The 27,798-nt window shown below is 37.7% G+C and overlaps 1 protein-coding gene across 1 annotated transcript in view; it reads left to right on the top strand.

The window, feature by feature from the left end:
• Positions 1 to 27,798, top strand: part of KIF5C (kinesin family member 5C) — a 206,568-nt gene that overhangs the window by 59,521 nt on the left and 119,249 nt on the right. Inside the window, exon 2 of the mRNA XM_027835641.1 lies at positions 20,791 to 20,881. Coding sequence (XP_027691442.1) covers positions 20,791 to 20,881 — 91 coding nt within the window. The remainder of the gene's footprint in view (positions 1 to 20,790; positions 20,882 to 27,798) is intronic.

Here is a 27,798-nt window from a genome sequence, read left to right as displayed (position 1 = left end):
TAAGTCCCCATCAAATGTGTATTTGAAAGGTGGGGCAAAAAAGAAGTATTCAAAGAGTGATTTTGTGCTTTGAGTACTGAGTATAGTGGGGCCATGGAAAGAGACTGGTCTTAAATGAAGAACTGAGAGCTCTTGCTCCCAACTTGGCCCTAACCCTCTGAAGTTGTGGGACTTTGTTCAAGCCGTGTACTTATTTCCCTCATTGATATAAGGAGGATAACAAAACTGGCGTGATATCTGTTACAAGGTGGTTGTAAGAACAGCATTTTGTAAACTTGAAAGTCCTATTTAAATGTGTATTGTTGTTGTTATTTTTTTTCCTTCATTTTTTTGGGGGGGGGTGGTTAGGCAATAGGGTTAAGTGACTTGCCCAGGGTCACACAGCTAGTAAGTGTTATGTGTCTGAGGCCGGATTTGAACTCAGGTCCTTCTGACTTCAAGGCTGGTGCTCTTATCACTGCACTACCTAGCTGCCCATGTTGTTATTATTTTAAGGACGTCATTGGAACCTCTTACCCTATGGCAGGTACATATGTGGCCAAGTTTCTTATTGCCTAAGAAATCTCAGGCTTCAGTAATGGATGGTGGGAGTTCTGGAAGCAACTCTAGATAGAAGTTATATTTTTCCGGGGGTGAATAATCCAGCTACCAATTAAAAAAATACAGACTATCTGCAAGGCTACTGGCCACACTAACTCTGAAGGGTGTCCACTGTCATTCTGAGCTTCTCACTGCTTTTCCATGTTCCTGATGAGGTCTAGGGGTACGAGGAACCCCAAAATGCAAGGGTACAGGGTGGGACAAGTGGCTAGGTTTTGGTGCTTTCACGACTGTGGCCCTGGGTTTGATTCCCAGTGAGGGAACCAAAATGTGATGTGGTCCAGGGGTGCTAGGAACCCCGAAATACAAAGGTACAGAGTGAATCTGCCTTGAAAAAATTCGACCACTTAAGCCTCCTTTCAGTCTAAGTAGAGAGTTTACTATGACATTAATTGGGTGGGCGATTCCTAGTGAGTCTGCGGTATTTGTGATGCCAATACAAGTGGGCCAGATTCTAAGAATCTGCACAACTTAATGGAGGTAAGGTTGATATTTTTATACAGAAAGATTGTGGGAAGATCTGGATATGACATAGGAGTAGCAAGTAGTCTGGGGTGGGACAGGTGCAGACAATGGAAGGAGTTAAGCGGCTGGGAAAGCCACAGTGACAGGGCAGTTAAAAGGGCTATTGGGTTTGGCTGGATGCCTCAGGCAAATGCCAGGGATCTAGGTTCCTGAAATTTGTGGGAAAGTTCAAGGGCTTTTCCTTTTTATGGGTCTCATTGCCCCAAAAACCCCTCTTTTTCATCTTCCCCTTCCTATGCTAGTGTCAAGGGATCTGGATATATGTGAGATCCGTAAATCAGGTTGGATATTAGAAAGGTTCACCTCCTTACCTCATACCTACATAGCACCCTTAGGACATTTCCTGTTATCTTCTGTAGACAAAGTTAAAAATGACCAAAGTACGGTATCCAATAAAACATATCTATAAAGTAACAATTAGGTTCTTCTAAAGTTAGCAGGCTGACCTGACCCTTAGCCATTTCCCACTTGATGGGTACCCTCTCAGTTTCCAATTCTGTGCCACCACAAAAAGAGATACTATAAATATTTTTGCACATGTGAGTCCTTTTCATGAGAGTCACTTTAAAAATACAAGTAGTTTTTAATGACAAAAATTCATTTTTTCATAGTTTATAGATATTTTCTTTGTGATAAAGCAAGTTGCATATATTAATTGCAGATGTGCGCTCAAACTCTCCAGTGGACAGTAATATAAAACATAAATTCAGTTATTCTAAACATGTTCTGAAAGGAACAGTTAAAAGAGAGATGTGATGTGAAAAAATGGATAATTTCAGGAAAACAAGATCTTGTATACAACTACTAATTTCCAGATGCTTAGGATTCATAGACTAAAAAAAAAAATAGTTCCTGCCTTCATAGAGTTTATACTCTATTTGGGAGAAAACAACTTGTATGGTCAGTCAATAAGCATTTATTAACTGCTCCCACAGATAAGTAAATAAAAAATATTTGTGAAATAATTTTTTAAGGGGATGGGCATGAGCCCATGAGCTGAGGAAGCTAGGGATTCTAGGTTGAAGAGGGAGTGCATTCCAGGCATGAGACAGACTGAAGATGGAATGTTACACATGAGGAACAGTAAGTTGGTAAGTTGGACTGGGACATAGAGTAATAAGAAAAATAAATAAGGAAAAAATATGCAATTAAGGTTGACAAGATTCACACTGTAAATAGAGCAAATAAATTATTTTAACTATTATAAATACCCAAATTAACTGTAAAGGACATATGAAGGAAGATGCTGTCTACATACAGAGAAAGAACTGATAAATAGAAGTATATATAGAATTATTTTACACATATTTGCTTAATTGTGTCTAACGGTAGCCATCTGTAGGATGTGGGGAAGGAAGGGAAAAAAAGAAAAAAAAAGATATTTACATGATAACTTTATTATATATTTAAAAGGAATAGTAAGTTGTACATAACAGATTTGTAGTTTCATGTGCAATCTTTTTTTTTAATTATACTACGTTATGGAAATGCTTGTTTTATCCTATAAATTAAAAAAAAAAGCTTTAAATGCCACAGCAGGAGATTTGGTATCTTGGCTTAGAGTCAAGAAGGATGTACTGTATGGTGTTAGACAAACCACTTTACTAATCTTTATCAGTTTTCATATTATGAAAAGAGGAAAATAATTTCAGCTCTACCTAATTACAGGTTGTGGTATCAAATGAGATCATGTGAGATCATGAAAAATACAAAGTGCTTGTGTGCAATCCCTATGAAAAATACCAAGTATTATCCAAGTAGATAGGGTTATTATCGAAACGATCTTCATTGAAGTATTTCTACAGAGTGGTCATTACTCATAATACAGCAATATCCAGAAAGTGCTATTCATGTTTCATTTTTAGTTAGGTATACATACTTCTTCCTCCCCTAAAACTGGACAAAAAGGTTTCTTTTTCTTCATAAAGAAGAAAATTAAGTATGTGTCATCAGTGAACAAAACAGGTGGTACTGAACCAGTTTTCTGCTCCCTGGAGGCTCTGTGAGCGTGATCACAGCTGGGAGATTTTTCCTTTGGTAAATTGGTTGAATAACTTCTTGGCAATGTGGAGATCAGGTCACTCTGTCCTAGCAAGAGTATTTAGAATTTTCTTAGGTGTTTTCCATTTTGCCAAACAAAACCTACAAACTATCTTCTGTGGAAGTGCTTTTTCCCCCCTCTTAGGTGTGGAATGTTTGCTCTTGGGGCCTCACTTGGCAAAAAACCAGGGCTGCTGAAGTAAGTAGAGCAGCACTTCTTCATGCATCTGTTTTAATCTGCTTAATCACCATTATAATTGTACCCTAGGTTGGCAAATGGAACACAGAAACAGCCCCTATCATCTTAAAGTTTGTTTTCTCTAGCATTGCCGCTGAGGCTGGACACGTGAACTTAATCAGAACTTAATCCGATGGAGCCAGCCTATAATTACTGCAGTAGCAAATTTACTATGGCTTAGAAGTGCTAGGGATTTAAGAGGTGAAAGATTATTGGCTAGGATTTCCATTTATTTTGCCATGAATGAAAAACATATAGGACATACGGAAATCAGCATCACATTTTTGAGGGAAATATTTCGTTCTTTGGAACAAGACTGCAAATAGTCTTTATTAAGTGCCTGTTAGACCTACAACAGTCTTTTCCTTTATTATCACTTTTGAATCGTTACCATTTGCCTCACTCTTGGGTATTTTTTCTTAACTGTCTAAATTTTGACCATAGTTGGCTAGTCAATTATGCTTGGTCTGTGTAACTAACCTCCCCAGTAGGGTTTTGTTTTTATTTTTTCCTTTGGTAGGAAAAAGACCATTTTAGCCTGGTATTCTTTTAGGAATGAGTCTTATAAGGTCAGTCAGTTACTCAACAAGCATTTATTAAACTTCCACTTATGTGCTAAGCACTAGGTATAAAAAGAAAGGCAAAAACATGGTCAACTTCTTCATAATCCTTTTCTTTCCTTTTATATTATAAACTGTTAGGGTCAGGTCAGCCTGCTAACTTTGGTAGAACCTAATTGTTACTTTATGGACATATTTCATTGGATACTGTACTTTGGTAATTTTCAACTTTGCTTACAGAAGATAACAGGAATTCCTAAGGGTGCTATGCAGTGTGAGGAAAGGAGGTGAACTTTCTAATATCTAACCAGGTTTAGGGGATCTCACATATATCCAGAACCCTTGACACTAGCATAGGTAGGGGAAGATGAAAAAGAGGGGTTGGAACATGGAAAAGCAGTTGGGAAGCTCAGAATGATAGTGGACACCCTTTAGGGTTAGTGTGGCCAGTGGCCTTGTAGATAGTCTGTGCTTTTTGAATTGGTAGCTGGATTATTGGCATTTACCAGGCCAAATGGTTTAAGAATAGCAAAATGTGACATTTGTGCAAGGGTTTGCCAACCTGGGGTACAATTATAATGGTGATTAAGCAGAGACTTTTAACTAGGAACCTGATCTATATAGTTATCCCTTCCACATCATGATTTTACCTATTGTAGTTTTGCTATATCATGGGTTGTCATAAGAAATTAAATGGGAATTTTTGAGAAATTTTGCAGAAGCTACAGAGGACACATCAAGGCCAGCAGATGACAGAGAAAAGGTTTAGAAACTCAAAAATGCATAACATAGATGTGTAATATTGTCTAATATAGCCTATGACCAAATACTTAACACAAACTTTATTATAAGGTACTATAAACACCTCATAAGAAAAAAAAATTCAGACTTCTTTTCTGGTACACAGGGAAGGCCAATTTTTTTTTTACACAGGTTTTCTAGATCACAAGGGGCACTGTGCCCCTAACTCCCATGATGTGAAAGGGATAACTATATAATGAGTTGTATTGTGGGAGGCTGCCATGTTGAATACCAAGTTGTCTTTTGCTTAGCAACTATGCTATAATTTTAAGTTTGAAAGGAAGAACATAGAGGTAGCCATGTAGTGGTAGAAAGGATATTGTGTTTATGCTACTCTATTACTCTTAGTGATAGTGGTGGGAGAAGACGGTTAACCATTCCAGTCCTTATATTCCTGGTCTCTGTTTCCTATCAGCCAGGTTCTCTGGATTCCTGCTGTACTTGCTGCTTTGAATCATCACTGACAAATCTTTACTGTGTATCTATTATGGCCTTCAGGGTACTGGGCCAACAATCAACCAGTCAACAGGTTATTTCTTAAGTCTGTCATTCAACTTAAGATATTTTGGGAGAAAAAAAAATCCATCTCTGGGCATTAGCAGCATCACAGAATATTATAGGAAAATTCAAATCTGGAAAAGTTGGAAGCGTAATGACATCATAATCAGACACATAGATCATGGCTTAGAGGAAAGACTTCAGGATTTGGAGTCAGAGGAACTGATTTGAAATCCCAGCTATGCTATGTTCTATCTGTCCGACCTTGGGCAAGTAACATATACTTTCTGTATCTTTGTTCTCTTATCTGAAAAAATGAGAAGATTGATCTCTAAGGCCCCTTCTTGCTCATCTATGAACCCATGATTCTAATTATGTTACCCATAACACTTTAAGCTTGAATTTTTAGGTTCTAGCTAGAAAGGTGCATGCAATCCATGGCTATGGAAGAGAGAAATTCTAACAAAGCTAGAAGTGATCTTGTTAGCCCCCCAATGTAACTCATCATTCTTTATATTATTAAAAATAAATAGTGAAAATATCTTATATTATACCAGACTAACTGTAAGACTAAAAAAGTTCCTTCTTCACTATTGCTTTGTGAGTAAATAATGCAAAGTGCAATTATCATCATCATTTTACAGATTGAGCAAACTGAAGTTTGGAGATGTTAGGCAGTACCACAGCTAGTAAGTGCTGGGGTTGGGGTTGGGGGTGGGAGAAAAAAAATTGAACCACAGGTCTTTTGATTCCAAGTCTCATGCTTTTTTCACAGTTCACCAGCAATGCCTAGTAGTGCCGTGTATAATCAGTCAGGCACTGTTGTTCTGCTGGAGTCATTTAATATAAGAGACAATATGGAGGGAATCTATCAAAGCCTTTTGCTGCAGCCCTTTGGCTCTTCTCTCTCTCATCTGTTCCCCTAAGTAGTAAGAGTTCTCTTGCAAAGTATTTTGTAGGTTCAATAAAATACATCATGTTAGGTAAGTTATTTTGTAAATGGACTTCCACATTCATCTAAGAAATCGCTGCTTTGTTATTAATATTTTAGATATTTATTTCAGACTGTCAAAACCTTCATAATCTCTAAATTGAGCTTAATTGTTTCCCTCTAGTTCACCTCCATATAAGGTTTATAGATTGCCTACTCTTAGGATTTTTTTTTAAAAGTAAATTTGCCATTGCAAATCTACAACCTTGTGGAAACAGCATGTATTTTTGATCACTATATATCAAAAAGGAATACCAAAATCCAACATGGAGGAACAGTTTTTAACAAAATTAGATGAGACTGAGCTTCTATTCAGTAGGTCAATAAGCATTTATTAAACACTTAGCATGTACCAGGCACTGTGCTAAGCAAATGGGATCAACAAAACAATCAGGCAAAAACAGATCCTGCCCACAAGGAGCTTATGTTCTTTTTCTTTTTTTTTGAGGCAATTGGGGTTAAGTGACTTTGCCCAGGGTCACACAGCTAGTAAGTGTCAAGTGTTTGGTCTGAGGCTGGACTTGAACTCAGATCCTCCTGACTTCAAGGCTGGTGCTCTATCCACTATACCACCAAGCTGCCCCTAGGAGTTTATGTTCTAATGGGGGAGACTGTGTATACATTTAGATTAGATAATAAACTTTATGCCAAGTAAATGGAAGGAAATGTAAGAAGAGAAGACATTAGCAGCCAGATGTTGACTTGGGTGGGAAGGTGGAGAGGTCCAGGGAAGTTTTCCTGTAGAAGGTGGGGTTTGAGTTGAATCTTGTACAAAGTCAGAAAAACTAAGATGTGTTGGTGAGGAGGGATATCATTGCAGCCACAAGGGACAGCCAGTTAAAAGTAATTTATATTAAAAGTAAATACCACCATATCATTATTTAAAGTAATATTACTATTACTTGTACTAATAAAGCAACATGTGAGAGTGGGACTGACTGCCTGGCAACAAGTACCCTTCTCCAAGATTGAAACAACTTCTTTAACTCTGTCTCATTCTCATTCCCTTTCTGTCTCTCTCTCTGTCTTTCTTTTCTGTCTCTTTCTTTCTCTGTCTCTCTCCCCTTCCTCCGTCACTTCTGTAGTTTCTGCCTCCTCAGAAACCACATCTAGTGAAGATTCAGAATGGAAACGAAAGCTTTCACCAACAAAGTCTTGGGCGCTGTCAAATGACGCAATGTCAGAAATGGATATGTTTTATTTGTGGAAATTACATTAAAAAAGATGCATTACCATCTGCTTTGCCTCCATACCTAAGGATCACATGACTTTTCCATCTGACTTGCAGCTGAAATCTATATGTGTTTTCTCTCCCTATTAGAATGTATGCTCCTTCAGAACAAGGATGGTTTGCTTTTCTAAATATATTCCTAGCACAGTGCTTTGCACAATTGTATTTGATAAATGCTTTTTATTAAATTCATTAATTTCCAAACTAACTATGCCCAGTTCATATTTTAACTTTTAATAGTAATGTTAATGATATCATTATGTTTTAATATGTCAAGGATCTGTGATTTCATTGGTCTTGGTATTTCCTCTGCTGAGGCAAATTAGAATCCAACAGAGTTTAATGAGGTTCTGTGGCCAAAAGACATGAACCATCTGTTGGCCATTCTTCTAGTAATGCAGCTCTCTGAATTTAGCTAGGCTGATCCTCCCATGATAGATATAGATTTGATCACCGGAACCATTCTCAAAGACCTTCTAAATTGGGACAGTCTGCCAGAGTCTTCTGTCTTACTGTCCTACACTTTGAGAACCTGCATTACTTTCATACCATCCCAGTGCAAATCCCACCTTTGATGCTTGCTATCTATGTGACCTTGGACAAGTTCATAGGACTTAGTCTCCTCATCTGTAAAATGAAAAGGTTGGAATAGTTGGCCTTTGAGGTCCCTTCAGGTTCTAGAATTATGATCTAGATCCTGCAACCATCATGAAACTCTGGAATAGGATTTTAGCACAGAAGTAATAGTAATACCTGATACTCTTCATCCCAGGTCTAGATTCAATCCTGCCTCTCCGCCAAATATACCCTAAAACACATGAGGCTTTAAATGTTTATAGGTCACATTCCTCACAACCTCCTTATGATGTAGACAGTAAGAGGTAGAGGGGTACAAAGTTAACTTATTGATTGTGTATGAGTGCCTTAGGTATTTTTTTTTACTGCCAGTTAGCAATGTCTCTACACTCCTTTTCTTTCCTGCTGCTGTTCTAAGTTGCCCTAGGCAACTCTTCACTCCCCCACTCTCAGCTCCATGGGGCTCCAAAGCACCAGGCTTAAACTATCAGCCCCTGTGCCTGTGCCCTGAGGATAGCTATATATTGCAGTGATTTCTTTCCATGGCTCTCATTAGGAGATATGGCTTTGAAGCAGTGCAGTGGAAGCCGTACTGTATCGTGAAGTGACATTGCCAAAACAAGCTATTGCATTCTTAGGCTGCATTAACAAAAGTATAATGTTAAGTCTAAAGGGCCGAAAGGACTTACTGCACTCTACACTGCACTCCGACCTCATCTGGAGTGTTTTGTTTAGTTATAGGTGCCACATTTTAAAAAGTCATTGACAAGTGTCCCTGGAATACAACCAGAGGAAGGCAACCTGGATCTTAAAGGGTCTAGAAACCAGTGAGGAACAGCTAAAGGAACTAAGCAGAGGTAGTCTGGAAATGAATTTTATAAATTATTAAATGTAATGTGCAAATCACTGATTTAGAAAAGCAAGACAGTCCTTGCCCTGAAGGTGCTCACATTCTAACAGGGTGAGAAAACACATAGATTGAAATTGCCGATCTTCTTTAATGTAATTTCTACAGATTAAAACCATATCTATTTCTGACACTGCATCATTTGCAAGTGCCTAAGACTTTGTTGATGAGCATTTTCTCTCTCTCTCTCTTTTTCTGTCTCTGCCCAGGGTCACACAGCTAGTAAGTGTCTGAGGCTGGATTTGAACTCAGGTCCTCCTGGCTCCAGGGTCAGTGCTCTATCCACTGCAGCACCTAGCTGCCTCAAGATGTGGTTTCTGAGGAGGTGGAGGCTTCAGTTATGTGGGAGAGGGAATCGCCAGATTACATGTCCATAAGGGTGGTTTCCCTGGATGATGGCTGCAGGGCTTTCGGGAGGGTGGTGTGGAAATAGTACCAGTGATGTGGGAGGGACTGCTATTCTAAGGGATCTTATGTAAGCTCAGGGTCCTGGGCTTTTTCCAGCAGGGCCTGGAGGGGGGTGGTGACAGTGCTTTGACATGCCTGGCACATGCTGCTTCCTCTCACAGGATATCTTGCTTCTTCAGCAAGGCTGGTCTGTATGCCATGTTAGTAGCAGTCATTGGTGATAGTGGTGCAGTTTCCTTCTGCCCAGGGGTTGTTCCCCACTGTAATGATTCAGCTAGAGAAAAGACTCAATGGTGATAGAGTAGCTGCCTTCAAATATCTGTGTGTCTGCCACAAGGAAGAGGAATTGGGCACACTCTAAGAAACAGGGTAACGTAGTGGAAAGAGCATTGCATCTGGAATTAGATCACAGGATCATAGATTTCGAGCTCGAGGCACATTGGAGGCCGCTGAGCCCAACTCTCTCATTTTACAGATGAGGAAACTGAAGCTAGGGTCACCCAGCTAGTAAATGGCTGAGACAGGGCTTCCTGACTTCAAAATCCAGTGATCTATCTACAACACCACCTGGCTGCCAAGACCTGGGTTCTTCTGAGTTCTTCCTCTTACATTCATTCACACACTATGGTGAATATTGATGGCATTATTGTACCTTCTGTGAAAATCAGTTTTCTCAATCTATGTCACACATGTGTAGTAAGAGCTTAGTAAAAGTTTGATGTTTAAAGGAATAATACTTTCACTTTCTCACAAGGATGTGAGGGAAGAGTTTTCTAAATTGCACATTGTAGGAAGGCAAATTTCAGGGAAATTTAGGAAGGAAGGATTCTGTAACAGAGCTGTTAAAATGGAATTGTTTCCTTGTGAAGTGTTAATTCAGTACTTCATCACAGAATTCATTACCCCATCATAGAAGCAGGTAAAGTCTGGTTGAACACTTGACAGAAATGTTAGAGAAAGGATTAATGCATCAGCTTGAAGATTAACTAAATGATATTTAGGGTCCTTTCCAATTTTTACATTCTCTGCAAGTTGAATTTGAAAGTGGAATAGTTACTGTTTTAAGTAGAAAGTCCATTTTATTTCTTTCTTTGGTCTAAAATTATAGATTGAGAAATCATTTGGGATTGGGGGGGAAAACTCTAGGAAAATGATGATAGTCCGGTGTTGAATTGAGGAAGATAAAATTTTGGAGTGTTTTTTTGTTCATTTCTTCAGTTATTTAGTCATTAAGTGCCTACTCTATGGGATATAATGTGATTAGTATGTGGAGAAGCATAAAGGTACAAACGACAGCATCCCAGTCCTCAGCATAAAGATAAAGAAGACATCCTCCCAGTCCTCAATGAACTTTCCTGATGTTCAGCTAAACTAAATTTATATTTTAAAATACGGAGTACTAGACAAGTTCATGAAACCTGGGTTTTATCTATCCTGAGCTTTCTCTCTAATTGGGGCATGTTATCTTGGCCAAGTGTCTTCATTTCCTAAGCCTGTTTTCTTTGACTATAAAAGAATTGGTCTCTAACATCATCTTCGTGATTATCATTTCCAGTTCTAAAATTCTGATTCTATGATTTTCATTAAAAAATTTCAACTCATTGCACCAAAATTTGATCTGGACAACAGCCATGACTTTCCTACATCCCTAAGTCCTACCCTTCATTCAGATCTCATTGTCTCAATGGAGCCCTTCCTCATTGCTCTACCCTATAGTGAGATCTGTCTTTTCTGAATTCCTATGGCATTTATCATTTGTGTGAGAGAACTGTGACTGAAAAAGGAGGTGGACTGCTCATGTGGCAGGAGCAGGGGATGACCACTGCATAGCCTACACATTTCATTGATATCCATGCAGTGTCAAGAGATGTAGAGGAAGGATACCAGCATATTGGATAGCAGCTCAGAAAAAGATTTATGGGCCTAGATGGGCAAACTTTGCATCAAATGTGAAGTAATAGATGAGTTCTCATCTATACATTGAAGCAGATGAGATCACAGATCCATCACGGTGCCGATAAGGTTTTATTATATATACTGCTTTTTATTGTTACTTCTTTATCTCTTTATGTATAAGTCTTTCCCCTTTACCTAGATCATAATCTTCTCAGTTGAGTCCAGGGACCTTATCTCTTTTTATCTTGAGTGCATAGCACATATTTCAGTTCCTCAGAGAGCTTTGTTGTAGGTGGTACTCCCTCAATGGATGAGATTGCAACTTTCCACATTTTAGTAGATTATCCTCATAAGATGAAAACTTTATTACCTGGTACTTGACCCTCTAGTGGATAAACCTCTTTGAACTTCATGACAGACATACAATCTTTTGCCAGTACTGTGCCACATTTTAAAAAGTCATTGACAAGTGTCCCTGGAATACAACCAGAGGAAGGCAACCTGGATCTTAAAGGGTCTAGAAACTAGTGAGGAACAACTAAAGGAACTAAGCAGAGTTAGTCTGGACATGAATTTTAAAAATTATTAAATGTAATGTGCAAATCACTGATTTAGAAAAGCAAGACAGTCCTTGCCCTGAAGGTGCTCACATTCTAACAGGATGAGAAAACACATAGATTGAAATTGCAGATCTTCTTTAATATAATTTCTACAGATTAAAACCATATCTATTTCTGACACTGCATCATTTGACAGTGCGTAAGACTTTGTTGATGAGCACTTTCACAATTTGGAAGAATTTGCCAGGACAATTCTATTTTGGCATAATCTTGAAGAGTTCAAGGTCATATCCGTGGTATGGTTAGGAATTGGAGGAATTATGTGAAGGGGTTACGGATGGGCACTTTAGTACTTGATGATGGTAATACTGATGGTCTCAAGAAGGAAAGTAATTAGTTCAGTCCTCTCCTTCAGGAAATACAGTATTTTAGCACTGCAGATGGATCTTGTTACTTGACAGGAAAAAATATTCCTTAAATGTTGTGTTGTATCTAGCCAACCCTTGAGGAAGGACCAACCTATGCTATGTTTAGCACAAGAGATTAGTAGGCAAACAATCTAAGAAAATCTACAAACCTTGGGAGGATACCCTCAGGAACAGTCCAAGTTTGGGTCATAAATGGATCAAAGGTACAAACGCTATTGAAAATTCAAAGCCTGGGATTCAAAAGAGCCAAGAAATGCCAGATCTAGGGGCTATCACTATCTGAATTTATTAGTGGAAAGTAAGAAGGAGGAAGTTATATGGGGGTCAGGAGAAGGAAAACAATAGAGAAGAGGGAAGCTGATGCTTCCATACTGACTATTTACTTCACACAAAGGATCAGCTGGAGGCAGATTATTTCATGGCTGGTGGCGGTTCTCCCCCATCCTCCTGCTCCTCCCCATTCCAACTGAATTGGATGACGCTGTGTGCCCTAGATCCCAGGCTTAGCCATAGTAGTAGTCTAAATCCTTTTCATTGCAGTTTTAGGATTTTTAGTCCTTATTAGATGAAAGAACAACTTTGATCAAATGACTGATTTCTTTGTAGCAACACTACATTGCCCAGGGAGACTACTATGTTGATTCTCAACCTTCCCTCCTGAGAAATAATTAATCTCAATTCACAGCATCACGATGACCCTGGAGGCCATCTAGTCTAATCCACATTCGAACAAGAATTCCAATTTCATAATTGGAACCTAGGGCACAAAATGTGAGCCTTCTGTATAATGACAACTGGGCTTGACTTCCTTTATTCTTTCCTGTAAATGTCCTTGGAATCTTTTGTCTAAATTCAAAGGAATTCTCTGTAGTCTTCAAAGTACCCTGGAGTTTAGTTGCATCAATATATATTGAAAACATGGCTGCTGGCCTTAATGTTGAAGACATCAATGCATTGTCTTCCAGAGCTTTAAAAACATAAGGCACCAAAGAAACACTTTGGAGTCTAGACTAATATGGAATTAAAAACCTCTCAAGTTTGTTTAAGATGTTTCATGAACGTTAAAAGATGAAATGATACAAATTTCCTCAGGACAAATTAATTTTGATGTTAACGGAAAGAAAATTTCCATGGCAACCTGGTATCTAAATGTATGGGACTAAAAAGGTGAAGTTTCTTTTGATCCTTTCCATACATTCAGGAGCCGTAAACAGTGGAATCCCCTGTAACGAGTGTCATTTTTTCTTCATAGTTTCTGTATTCTAACCCTTCAAATGTTTCATCTCCCTTGTGCTCTACAGTTTGAAAAAAAATATCTCTTTCAAGTTTTGGAGTTGCATTTGAATCAAGGGTCTGAATGGTTTTAATCATCTTGGTAGGGTCATCCACATGTTTCTTTACTTTTCCCTCTGTTCTGAGATTAATCTGAATTGCATGTTCAGAATCTTTTATTCAGAAATGTGGCTAAAGGTGTGGAGAAGCACAGGAACCATTTGTTGTTTGTGTTGGATTCCTAGTAAGTTAGAGGCAGCTAGGTTGGCCTAGTGGGGTTGTTGTGAAGCTCAAATGAGATAATTACTGTAAAGCACTTTGCAAACCTTAAAGCACCATACCAATGTTATTATTACTAATCTTAGCTATGCACTGATAAGGATTACTGTAAATCAGGGCACTGCTGTATAAGTAGACAGACTTCATTTTCATCAAGAGAAGGATATGCACAAATGGGGGACAAGATGATGTGGTGGAAAAGCACTGTGCTTGAATTCAAGAGGCTGTAGGTCCAAATCCTGACTATACCACTTGTGACCTGTAAGCAAGTCACTTAACCCCACTCCCTAGGGCCTCAGAATCCTCATTTTAAAAATCAGAGGTTTGAACTAGATGACTTCTCGGGTTTCTCCCATCTTCAAGACTAATCAATTTGTAGGACTGTAGTAATCAAAATTTCCCTTTCATCAGCTGTGCAAATCTTAACGAGGCAGTCTGGATTTTGTATTTTAGCCTTTTGTTTGAGGAGTTTACCCACTTCAGTAATTCCTAATTAACAGAAAGTAGATTATCTTTCTTGAAGACATTATCTTCTTTGTATCATTTATCCCCTACAACTCTCGATTTTATGGACACATTGCTTTCCCTAATTATTTAGCTGCTTTGGTGATCTCACAACCTTTGTTTACTATACCCAGCTGTGTCCCTTGAGGAATGATTTAATGCTTAATCTCAGAGGATTTGACACTTAGTAATCCACATTATTATCTGAGTAGAGCTGCATTTGTGCATCCATTGTGGTGATATACCTTTCTTCCAAAGTGGACAATGCTAGCTAGACACATCAGCATAATAGCCATGGAAGTTTAAAAATCATTATCTTGAGATATTTGGGGGTACTTACCAATTTGCTAGATGGTTGGAAATTTGTGTATTTGAAGCCAGCATGTATAAAATTGGATTTAATATTTTAAAATTGGATTAAAACAATTTTAATTGTTTTTAAGGATTTGTTTTGCTTAAAATTTTTAAGGGAAAATAAAATAAACAAACCTATGTAAATGTTACTTTAAACTGAAGAAATGCAAATATGTGAAAGATCTGTGATTTTTGTCAGTGGAGAAAATGTCTACACAGCTCAAAAGTGTCAAGCTGGATTTCAATCCAGATCTTCCTGCTTACAAATTCATAGATTTAGAAGTTAAAGGGAGCTCAGAGGTCATTTAAGCAGCCCCCTCCTTTTACAAATGAGGAAACAGGTCAGAGAGGCTAAATGACTTGCTTAAAGTCACATAAAAAGTAAGCAACAAACTTGGGATTTAGAGCCAGGTACTCTGACTCCATACCCAGCACTCTTTTCCTACAGTATCATACACAGAACTTCTATTTCCATGGTTAAAGGTGGTTGGAGAGAAAAACCAGAAAATAGTTATTTAAATATCATGTTTATTAGAATAAGTGTGGAAAATGTTTAACAACAGCGGCCCTATCCATTATGCCACGTGGCATCTAAATGGACATGTAGCTAGGTGGCACAGTGGATAGAGTGTCAGAAAGTCAGAAAAACTTATCTTCTTGAGTTATTTGACACTTTATGACTCTGGGCCAGTCACTTAACCCTTTTTTGCCTCAGTTTCTTCATCAGTAAAATGAGCTGGAGAAGGAAGTAGTGAACCATTCCTGTATCTTTGGCAAGAAAACCTCAAATGGGGTCACAAAGAGTCAAACATGACTGAAAAATGACTGAACGACAAAACATAAAAAATATAATCATGGAATAGTGATTACAATATCTAAATATCTAGTGGAATTCTAAGGGCCTTTACAAGTCATCTAGTGCAACCCCTTCATTTTACATACTGGGAAACAGATGCTAAGATTACTTGCATGATTTGTGCAAAGTCACAGAGGTAGCAAGTTCCTGGGTTTGAACACAGGTTCTCTGATTCCAAATCCTACACTCTTTCTATTACACCATGATGCATCATTATTTGAAACAATATTTTCTTGTAGCTTTCAAGACACGTTTTATAAATAGGTTACAACAGGTATACAAAAAACTCAAATTCATTTTCTTACCAATATTATCAATATTCAGGACTAGGGTCAGTTCTTATCTTCTGTATAGAAGAGTTGGTTATAACGGTCATTTAACAACCATCCGCTACAATATCCATTTTAATGTACTTCCAGACCCAAAGTGACTCGTTCAAGAAACACATGTTTACTCATAAAGTTAAAAAAAAATTATACTAATGACTTAATGCGTGTGAAGTTTTGAGAGACTAGTGCTAATCCAGCTTTGACAGCAATCGCTTCTTCAGCTTAAGAAAGAATTTTTTTTATTTGAATTAATTAATACATTCCAAAGCAAGGAGTTTTATGGGAGCCTTACAAAGTAGGAAAGCTTCTCTTTCTTTGCCCCCTTTATGAATAAGCAGGAAGAATAAAGTTGAAGCTTTTTAATTATCTTAAGTTTCTTGTGTCAAATTGAAAGGTCTAATTTTAAATGTAAGCATTCAACAAGCATTTCAGTTTAAGAAAAATATTTAAGTACCTTCTGTATGTAAAACACCATACTAGGCACTTGGGATCTGAAGACAAAAATAAAATTGTTTGTATCTTCAAATATTTCATAGTTCTATAAAAATAATGTCAGAAATCTTAATATGCTTCATGTATGATTTAAAAGATAAATAAGCATTTAAAAAATTAAACAAAGCCATTTAAATGACTCTTGGTAATTAATTCTTTCTGATATGCCAAAAATGCCCCCCCATTAACTTTCCTTTTAGTGACATACAGGTGTCTGCTTCAATTAACTTGGGTAAATGAAATAACTAAGTTATTCTATAGCTTTCTGAGTACAGATGCAAAATCTGAGAAAAATTTTAAAGCTTCTAATTCTAGATGTTCAACATACTTCTTAAAAAATAACATCTACGTCAAATTTTGAGTTTCGAAGAATATGCATCAAGATGTAAAATGAAGGGATTGGTCATAGATAATTTCTATGATGCTTTCCAGCTCTATATCCTATGGTCCTATATCAAACAACAACAACAACAAAATTATTTTTGTTGGAATAAAATAAACTTAAGTCAGACATTTGATATTTCAATCAAGTTGGTTAAAATAAACTCTATTAGATATTGAGCAACTTTGTTTTGTTCCTGTACTAGATCAGAATAAGAAGTCTTACTCAATGAAATGTCATCTTGTTAGATGACAGGATCACTTCAGGAATCCTTAAGAAAAGAAACCATTGACCTGATTTAAAATCCTGAAAGATGCTAGTTAGTGCCACCTAACGTGCAACAATGTTGCTGTGGAGCTGTCCTCAAAGTATGTGTGGGTGCTGGTGCTGAAAATAAAAGCATTTGCTTCTAGGAGCTGATCAAAAAAGATGAGCTGGCTTTTCTTCAGATAAACAGTAACCAATAGAAGAAATCTGATCCAGATGCACATTTCAGGAATGCTGACTACAGCATTAATTTTTGCTTGGCAAATAGAAACATTTCTTCCTTTTCTTTTATGGAATTTAGCTGTCTTGGGGAAAATTCATTGTCCTTTATTTTTAGTTACATAAGATCGACTATCTTCAAGAAGCAGTCACACTTCCCTTTCCTCCCACCCCAGAATTTTCTAGGACTGACACACTTTTCTTTTTTTTCTTCACTAACTTCTTTCTTTTTATTATTTGTGGAAAGTGTGAACTTTCAAGCTGGATCTGTGATAAGGGGAAACCCATCATATTCAAGATGAGAGAGAATCCTTTGGAGCTGACTGCATCTAGACAATGAAGTTTTTCATAATATTACCCCAATGAAGTGTCATTTGTGGCAGCTATTGACTAGATCTTGAACAAGCACACCCCCTTCAAAAGAAATCAGCATTAGATCTGTGTTTTCATTGGTTCATCTAAGTCAGGAAATTCACTCTACCAATACAGTTTGACCCTGTTTCTATAACTCCATCTTAAAGAGAGTTACTAAGAGCACTAAAATGTTAAATGACTTGCCCAGAGTCACACAGTCAGAATGTGTCAAGTGACACATAATGACACAGAATGTGTCAAAGGTTGAATTTGAATCCAGATCTTCCTGGCTAGCTTTCTCTCATTTATATTACACTTTCCCTCAGTTCTTCCAAAACCAAAATTAAATACCTGAATGGATTCTGTCAGTAAGACTTTCACATTCACTTAAAATGAACCCCTACTTACCAATTCAAGACAAGAAAGGAAATGTAACAACGGTGTTTTAATTTTTGGCTCCATTGTTATTCTGTTAATGTTTAGTACTGACAAGATAGATTTTGTAAGTGTTCATTTTCTAATTTCTGTCTTTTTTCAATATGCAGTTGTAATGATTCTTAGGCAGTTTCCTTTTTGGCAGTTAATAACAGGTTATAGGAAATTGCCGTATTACTTCTTTGGCACCTGACAAATGGTACCTACCATTTGACTGAAGCACAGGGAATATATTTGGACTTCCTTTCTTCTTTCCCCACTCTCTTACTAATGTAAATGCTGAAAAAAGATTAGGGAGCCTGATAGGAACATCTTTTTCTTCCTGTGTACAATATTCATTAGGTTAGCATTTTTGCCCTGATCCTGTCCACCAACCCAGAATACCATTGTGGTCAAGATGATTTATCTTGGTGATTACAATTGGATTTGTAAACATGTTGGATTTGTTTTAAATGAGCCATAAGCTGCATTTCTGTTTCTTTCCAAAGTGTTCAGTGGATAGTTAAATTCCTATTTGTTCACTCCACCCCCTGCCTCATTTGACTGTTATTAAATTGGCAAATAGGTGAAGTCAGTAAGAATATGGAATGTTGATAAATTAAGATAATTTATGGCTGAGAAAGTTAATGTGGTATAGCAGATAGAGAGCACCTTCAAGTCAAGAACACCTGGATTCAGGACCCACTACTAACATACACTGTTTGGGTCACTCTGGGGCAAGTCAGATTAGCTCTCTTTGTTCCAGGAAACTCTCTAAGACTATGTGCTGCAAAAACCATTGTTAATATGCATTCTTAAAGAAAGTTTCTTCACCAGGCATTCCTATACTAAAGAAATCTCAGATCCAGGCTAAAATTTTTGCTTGAGACTATTCATTTAGTTGTACAAATCACAGAAAATCAAACTTTTAGCTGAGTTGTGAACTGGGCTGGTTCTAGACATAACTGTGAAGTAGGCAAAGTTTCTTAGAACCTCAGTTATGTATGCCTTTCTGTATTCTAACCCCATTTTTCCTGCAAAACACAACATAACCAATGGCTCCCTAACCTGCAGTAATTTTGGTCAGTCAAGGATCTGAAAAAAAAATCCACCTTGAATTATAATTAGAGATAGTAGTTCAAGTACTGTCTCCTCCAGAGATATCTGCGTTTTAAACAGGAAACAAAGCCTTAAGCTAAAGTCCTAAATCTCTGTTGCAATTCCTGGCATCAGCCAATGGGAGGGGGCAGAGTAGGACCTTCCCAGAGTCCCTAAAAACACTCTTAAGTAGGAGACTAGAAGACTGACCTTGAGTCTTGGCTATGAGAATAGCATATACATAATGCCTTTTGAAGAGAGAACCTAATTTCACAAAATCAATATGATGTAATGAGGGAATAAAAGAGTTAAACAGTGCTTATGATCTTTTTACAATATTTTAATATTGAGGGATTTTTTTTAGTATCCTAGTAAAGGGGAGCAGAAAAATTGGAGTTTTACTGCTGATTGGCATTTGAACAGGATAAATTGTTCTTTCCCTCAATAAAATTTTAAGTCATATTGCTCATTTTTAGTGGCATGACTTTGGTCCTGACCATTCCACAGAGACATGAATCTATAGTTCTTTAGGAATACTGGGAATACTAATGTATGAAATATTGGAAAGGACCTCACAGACATGACCCAGCTTATTTTTTTCACAACTAAAACTCAGTCACACTGGCTAAATGAATGGAGTCTTGTGGAGTCAATACATGATTCAATGGTGAGAAACTTGCTGGGTACTCCTTGGCAGTTCTGTGCCACTGACAGAATCATAAAACTCAAAATGTTATGACACTAATAGAGCTAGACACCTGAGTAAGTGGTTTACAAGAATTAACATGCCCTCTCATTTAATTCTGTTCTGAACTGTTGCCCTGATGTAGAGATAGCGTTGTCTCCAGGGAAATTTTCAGCCCAGGACCATTCCTAGGATTGAAGAGATGGATAAGTCATAGTGTTTTCTTCTCTTCCACTTCCCACCCCCACCCCTAAACCCACCTCCAAATAGATAAACATGTAATTTTATAGGGGTAAAATCAGATTAAAGTGAAAAATATGGGCAACCTTGAATGGGAAAAAGAAAATACAAAATGGCAGCTTGTAGGATTGTATGTTGAAAAGAAGAGTAATTATATTGGCTTTGCCTTGGTGATGAGGAGAAGAGGCATGGTTTATGGACTGATTTTACAGCTAGACACCTCAAATATTTTCTTTTTCTTTATAAAAAGTGCTTTTCTGAGTAGTTACTCTCCATTTGGCCTAAAAAAAAAACTTCATGCCCTGGATAGTTGCCCTATTCACTCTACATTAAGAATAAATTTTATTTTGTTTTATTTTTGTTTTGTGTGGGAGTTGGGATATGGTCATTCAGAGCATTGAGAGGTAAAGGGTAGAGTTGTCATTACTCTGGAGGGGTACTCATCTACAAAGAAATACACTCTTTGGAGTCATGCCTTTGAATACATCTCGGGTATACCTGCCTTAAAGGAGAATGAGATTTGGGAATAGAAAAGCATGGATTTTCATGAACAGATGGGATAACTATTTTGTGTATTTTGAATGTGAATAAAAGTGACTCACAAAAGTGAGTAAAAGACTCAAGTAGAGTCTTTCAGGTTGGCACCTATGGTAGATTTGTTCTCAATGGACAAATTAGAAGATTAGATTCTGCTGAATCAGCATTGATGGTTTTACCCCTTGTATTTTCTTATCTTCTAATATGTGTCTCTCCTATTCTCTCTTCTCTCTCCTTTTCTCATTTTAGCAAGGCAAGCCTTATGTCTTTGACAGAGTACTACCACCCAACACAAGCCAAGAACAGGTTTACAATGCTTGTGCCAAGCAAATCGTTAAAGGTAAGTGTGATTTCTTTATTTCCGTAAGCTCCAGGACATTGAGAGCACTTAGTTACTTTTCAGCTTAGTAACGGATATGGCTTGCCTACAAGCAAAGACTTGCTGAGAAATTCTGAATTTTAGTCCTGGCTCTGACAGTCACTTACTTTGTGCCTAATGTTGAGTAAATTACTTAATATCTCTCTGACTCATTTGGAAGCCGCTTTATTTCTTTTGTTGGTGATCTCCCTCTTGATAGAGGGACCCTGTCAGACAGAAGTGTAGAAGTGAAATCTATATATTAGCCTAGAGTTTTAGAGCTGAAATATCTATAAGCTTACCAAAACTTTGTCAGCCCCATTTTATAGGTGAGGAAACTTGAAGCCAACTTAGGTGAAACGACTTGCCCAAGGTCATACAAGTGGAAGAATCCAGATCTCCTGAGTCTCCTTCAGTGTTCTGTCGCCTCACAACATTGATCAATCAATAAGTATTTTAATAAGTGCTTATGTACTGTATGCCAGGCACTGTAGTTAGCACTGGGCATACAAGGGCATAAGTAAAACAGGATCTGCCTTCAGGGAGTTTACATTTAATGAGGGGAAAAAAAAACATGTACTTATAAAAATACATACTGGATACATGTATATATATGAGAGGTGGAAGGTTACCTTAGAGTTGAAAATAGTAGCAGCGGGGGCACCTGGGAAAGACTTCTTGCAGAAGGTGGTATTTGAACTAAGTCCTGAAAGAAGTCAGATATTCTAAAAGGTAAGTGTGAGGAGAGGACAGCAGGAGAGTATTCCAGCTGTGGTCCATTCTGCTTCAAGTACTCATGAAAATGCACCCAACATACCATCTCAACTATTGTTTTTCTTGTCTCCTTCAAGGGAAAGAATGAAGTTTATAGCTCTGGATGCCAAATATTATTCCTGTGGTACATTTTCAATTGGTTTACTTTTTCTGACCCTGGATCTTACTCTAAAAAGTGTCATTCAGGGTCCTTTAAGTATCCATTGCAGCTGTGCAGCCAGGGCGCTCACCTAGAATGTAATCATCTTACATTTTCTTGTTGCTTGAAGTTGTTAGACTGTCTTCGGGCTGTTCCTGGCATTAGCCGTTCCATTTCTGGATTCAGAACATTTTCACTGACTGTTCCTCATGCCTGGAACACTCTCCTTCCTCATCCCCTGACTCCTGGCTCCTTGCTTCCCTGACTTCCTTCCAGACTCAACTAAAAGCTCACCTTCAAGAAGCTTTTTTCAGTCCTCCTTAATTTTAGTGCTTTCCAAATGAGATTACCTTAAATTTATTCTTACATCAAAGGTTCCCAAACTTAGTTGGCCTACTGTCCTCTTTTAAAAAAAAACTTACTCAGCACCCCTCTGGAAATCTTTCTTTTAATCCTTTAAGTTTTTTTTTAATTTGTGTCATTTCAAGAAAATAGAAATTTTTTTTTTTAAAAATTGATGCATTTTAAATTTAACAACTTATTGTAAATTTGTGTTTTTTCCTGCATTGAAATTTTGATTATGCAATATTGTATCATGTAGCCATAAAGTATTGTAAATAAGTCGTTACATACACATATTCCTGCCGATTCTTGCTTGACTTCCCAATGTGTGAACACACTCGCCTGCCAACACTTGCTTGTTAAGACCCGTTGGTGGACTTGACCACTGACTGGTTATACCTTGCATTTTGTGTATTTATTTGGAAAATAATGTAATCACTTTAACTTTAAGTCTGTTATACAACAGATGGAACATGTACGAATGGTTTTTCAAAATTTTTCTTCTCTTCTTTCCTTGTGCTTCCACTGCACCCTTATTTTTATTCAACACCTGCAATTGCACCAGAGGCCACTACTGCCCCCTCATCATTTCAGTGCCCCTTAGGAGGCAGTATTGCCCACTTTGGGAACCTCTGCGACAACATCCTCTACTTATCTTGCATGGGCATCATTGTTTATATGTTGTCTCCCTTGTTAGTTTGTGAGATCCTTAAGAGCAGAGAGCATGTTGGGGTTTTTTTTGCTCTTTTTTTGGTATCCCTAGCACTAAGCACCATGCCTGGCATATAGTAGGTGCTTCATAAATGCTAGGTGACTGGCTTACTCTTGGAACTGCTTAGCAAGGTCTCCGTAGTGCTTTCATCCTCCCCATCCAGCTCTCTCCCCACATTTGCCTGGTAAATTTAGTGGCCCCCAGCCTTACATTCACAATTTGGAAATGTATCCTTTTCTCTGGGCCTGTCCTTGACTATGATGGGTTTGTGGCAGAATAATCATCAGGAAGATGCAGTCATTTAAAAATTACTCTAGCTGTCATCTCAGATCAGGGAAAAGATTAAAGCTTCTCTTGGCAGGCTCCACAGACTGTACAGATGAGCAGCCTTGGAGCCATCTCCTGATCCTTTGCTTTTCATGATGAATTTTTCCCCCTCAGAGTTTCCATTTTAACATATATTTGAACACTGTGGAAACTGCTACTTCACGATCACGGATATCACCACCTCTATGAACAGTTTTGGAGGGTTCCCACCCCTGACTCGCCCAATGCTAGATTTAGTTCTTAAAAAAATAAAACAAGACATTAATAGTTTTAAGTACATTGAAATTCATGAAAATCAGCAGCAGGTATTTCTCTGAACAGTGTGCTCCAGTTCTTTGGTAGCTGTGCAGATAACTAGATTTAGTCCTGTAATTGGCTATGATTCTTTCTAATTCAAGCTGTAGTAGCTAAGTGGTTCTTCCCTCTGCTAGCTATTATTGTGATGGTCTGAGTGGCATGATTATTGTGGAAAATTGCAGAGAAAATGATGAGTGAATCTGGGCTTACTCTGAATAAAGTAGCATGAATCTGTGTCAAGTTCTGAGTTTTCTTTGGTCTCCTTGTCTCTGTCTATTATAGGTGTTCTTATTTGGATAGATTTTAGGGGTTCCATGACGTTGGATGGGGGAAAATTATATTTTTATGGACATCTAACTGAAATTTAGCATATTCTTCAATTATTTTAAAATATTGTTCTGAAAAAGGATCCATAGGCTTTACCAGAAGAGCAGAGGAAGAGGAGATGGCCCCAAGGTTGCTCAACTGGGCAGCCCATGGAGCCTGCCAAGAGAAGTTTTAGGCTTTTACTTGATCTGGTGAAGAGTATGGACTGAAAAAAAGGTTTTTGTTTTTCCTCTCTGATGTTCATCTTTTTTTGTTTCTGAATGGGTATGTGTGTGTGTATTTTTTTTATTCTTTGTTTTTCTTTAGTTGTCTTTGTCTCACTGTTGTCAATATATAATTTCCTTTTTATTAAAGTGAGGGATCATAGATGAACTAGGGTTTTCTTTTTTTTTTTTTCACTCTTCCTCTATTATCTTCATCATTACTCACATTTATGTAGGCTTAAGGTTTGCAAAGAACCTTACCTATTTTAACTCATCTTGCCTTCACATTAACATTGTATAATAAATGCTATATTTATCCTCATTTAAAATGTGCAATTACCCCCACTTATTCCAAGAGGAAAGGGAGGTTCAAATAGTTTATGTGATTTGCCCAAGGTCACACAGCTGGTGAGTATCTCAGGCAGGATTCATTAATGTTTTCTTAACTTATGTGTTTGCTCTTACAGTAGTGTGAGCACCTTCTTTGTCCTCTAGGAGCCGACATTCTGATTTGGGTTGGATGGCCTCCATTGGAAAGCCCTCTGAATTATATTTGCAAAAGCAGCAAAAACAATAATAAAAAATTTTATAGCCTCCATTCATGGAAGATATTTAGGGCCCCTTTGTGTGCTTGGTCCCTTCAAATATCATTAGACATGGCCCTGATTATAATTACAGGCCTAATAATCATGAAGTAATAGAACATTTTCCTTTTGCATGCAAGTAAAGTACTGAAAGAAATCTTTTAAGATATCAGAATCCTATCCATTAGCTTGCCTCTTTACTAGCACCAAACTTTGCTCTATTCTACCTTGTTACCAAAGGGAGATTTCCTAATCATGGGGCATCTTTATGAAAGATTCTCATATTCTTTTTATTCTTCCCATTAAGACAGTGAGAGGAAGTAGCTATATATCTTGGCATAAGAAATATAGGTTTAAATCTAAGGAAGAACTCTCTTTCCTCCTATCTCTCTCTCTCTCTCTCTCTCTCTCTCACCTTCTCCCTCTCCCCCTTTCTCTTTCTCCCTCCCTCCCTGAATACTGGCTACAGGGAATTAAATACCATGAAGTACTATAAATATGTAACAGCTAATATAGGTTGATTACTTAGGGTATTTGCCTTTCCTATCATGCAGATGGGTTATAGGCAAAGTACCCAGAGGACCATTGGTGATGGTTTCTTATTTACATGTTCTTTTTTCCCTAATCCTTTTTAAAATGGCTTATTCATTCAAGTAACGATTTTTTTACTCTGCATATTTTTTACCCTGCATATTTACTCTGCATACCTGGTGACTGGAATAGCTGGGGACTAAATTCTCTGCAGTATTTAATAGCCAGAATCAGAGATGAGAAAGGCTATGGAAATTCATCTCAAGTCACGGGATTATTTCTTCAATTAATTCTTAATTTTCTATTTTAACAACTCATCTGACATTTTTGAAAACATATATAATAAATGGAGATTTTAAAATCTTTTTTTGTGAAAAAAGTACTATGAGTATAGTACTCTTCTGTTTCATAGAATTTATGATTGGAAGGAAATAGTGATGATCTAATCCTTCCCCCTCATTTTAAAGATTGGGAAATTATGCCCTACAGAGGTGGAGAGACTCACCCAAGGTCACACAGATATTAAGTATCAGAGTGGGGATTTCAACCCAGGTCTTATGACTGCAAATCTTTGTTTGACACCTGATTTTTGCTCATGCTGTATGTTGTGTAAATACTCTGAAAAATGGAGAGTAGTTGGATGGAATAGAACTGATTTTTATTACAAAGAGTCCTGGGGGTTGAGCCCAGCATTTTTCTCTGAATATGTAAAATGTGTAATCAACATGATATTAGGTAATTGTCTAATTGATGGATAATCAATGGACTGCTTCTGTGCCTGGTGCCATCTACTTTTGGAGCCCTGGGCCCCAAAAATGGTTGAGTTGGATGAGCCCTGCTGTTGACCTAATGTATTAATGGTAACCTAAGTCTTCAGTCTTTGACAACTACATACTTGACTTGTTTTTTTTGTGGGAGATTGTTCCTTTGACCAAATAGAGAAGTTAAGTACTGTGGAAAGATAGCATTGAATGTGGGGAGGCCAGGGATGATAGTAAAGGTAGAGAAAAGAAAGGAAAAAGTAGTTCTCTTTCTCTTTGCAAAAAGTGTGACAATGCCAGTCATAAGGTCAGAGATCCTACAGCATTGTAGTTATTTTCACCTTGTGAAAAAAAAAAAGGTTCTTTCTTAATAGGGCTGCTCCTTTGATCGTGTTGCTATATTTTAGTTACACTCTTTTATGAAAGCCCAATGCTTTTTTATTTGTTTTGGTAGAGCCATTCTTTTCTGTTCTATAACTGACTCCTGAGCCAGCCAAGTGAACTGGTTTTGTAAACTACCAAGGGCTCCAGCCTTGACAAGTCCCTTTCCAAGGACGATGTTGGCAGGACATCCTAGATCGTCAGGTCATTTAACATAGTGATTGTTTAGCCATGGAAGCTGGTGAGAGAGGAGGCAGCTGACCCTGAGGACAATGCTGGGTGGGCATGACTATCTTCTCCCTGGGTTTTCAGACAGTGTACATTCTTTTCCTAAGAGGGAAGGCTTGGAAACAGAACACAAGAACCAAGGTCTTGGTCTCCCTTTTATTTTCTTCCTCTCTTCTTTCCTCTTGGGAGCAATGGATTGCCCTTGCTTTTTAAAACCTTTGGGTTTTTAATGAATACATTTATATTCCTCCGCAGTGTTAAAGCTATTAAAGCTTAAAACTGCACACAAACTTTTGGGACACTTTTTATAGAGAAATTAGATATTTCCTTTTCCTAAACTCCTAAATATATTCTATGTTCCAGCTTAATTGTACTCATTTGTAGATTTTTTTATTTAGATATGATTTAGATTTTGGCTTTTTATTAATCATCCACCTCTGTTAGGTTTTATTGGGTTTTTTGTTTGTTTGTTTTTTTAGTGAGGCAATTGGGGTTAAGTGACTTGCCCAGAGGCACACAGCTAGGAAGTATTATGTGTCTGAGGCCAGATTTGAACTCAGGTCCTCCTGACTCTAGGGCTGGTGCTCTATCTACTGTGCCACCTACCTACCCCAAAAATCTTTTTTTTTGGTAGTTGGGGTTAAGTGACTTGCCCAGGGTCACACAGCTAGTAAGTGTCAAGTGTTTGGTCTGAGGCTGGATTTGAACTCAGGTCCTCCTGACTTCAAGGCTGGTGCTCTATCCACTGTGCCACCCAGCTGCCCCTCTCTGTTAGGTTTTAAATAAAGGTAGTGTAGTTAGATTGATAAGAGCTTGACTTCAGAGCCAGGAGAATCCAAGTTGAAGTCTCAATTCTGTACGTTACTGGCAAGTCACTTAACCTCTTAGTGCTGTACGTGACCTCCAAGATTTTAAGGTCCTGAGAAATTATTGAACTGTATTGGTAGGAGTTTCCTTGGTATAGGTAATTATCTATACCAATGAAATCACAGCTCCAATCTCTATCATATCTATATATCTGTATCTATATATCTCTTCATATCTATTCACAACAAATTCCCACTATATATCATTCTTCCCATGAGACTTCCTATGTAGCAAAAACTATTCTGCAAAATCAACTGATGAAATGAACTTGCCTGATATTGTAGGCAACCTTTTGGCCCTCTAGTCCCTCATCTCTATGCTTAGGAAGAAAATGAGTTTCATTGTCTCTTCCCCAGACTGAGATTGGTCATTGCAATTTGAGTTCAGCTGCCTTTATTTTCATTTACATTGTAGTCAGTGTGCACA

The sequence above is a fragment of the Vombatus ursinus genome, unplaced genomic scaffold, assembly GCF_900497805.2.
Source record: "Vombatus ursinus unplaced genomic scaffold, bare-nosed wombat genome assembly UNPS02014816.1, whole genome shotgun sequence".
Taxonomy (NCBI): domain Eukaryota; kingdom Metazoa; phylum Chordata; class Mammalia; order Diprotodontia; family Vombatidae; genus Vombatus; species Vombatus ursinus.
Note: the sequence above shows the minus strand (reverse complement) of the source record. Positions and strands in the feature narration are given on the sequence as shown.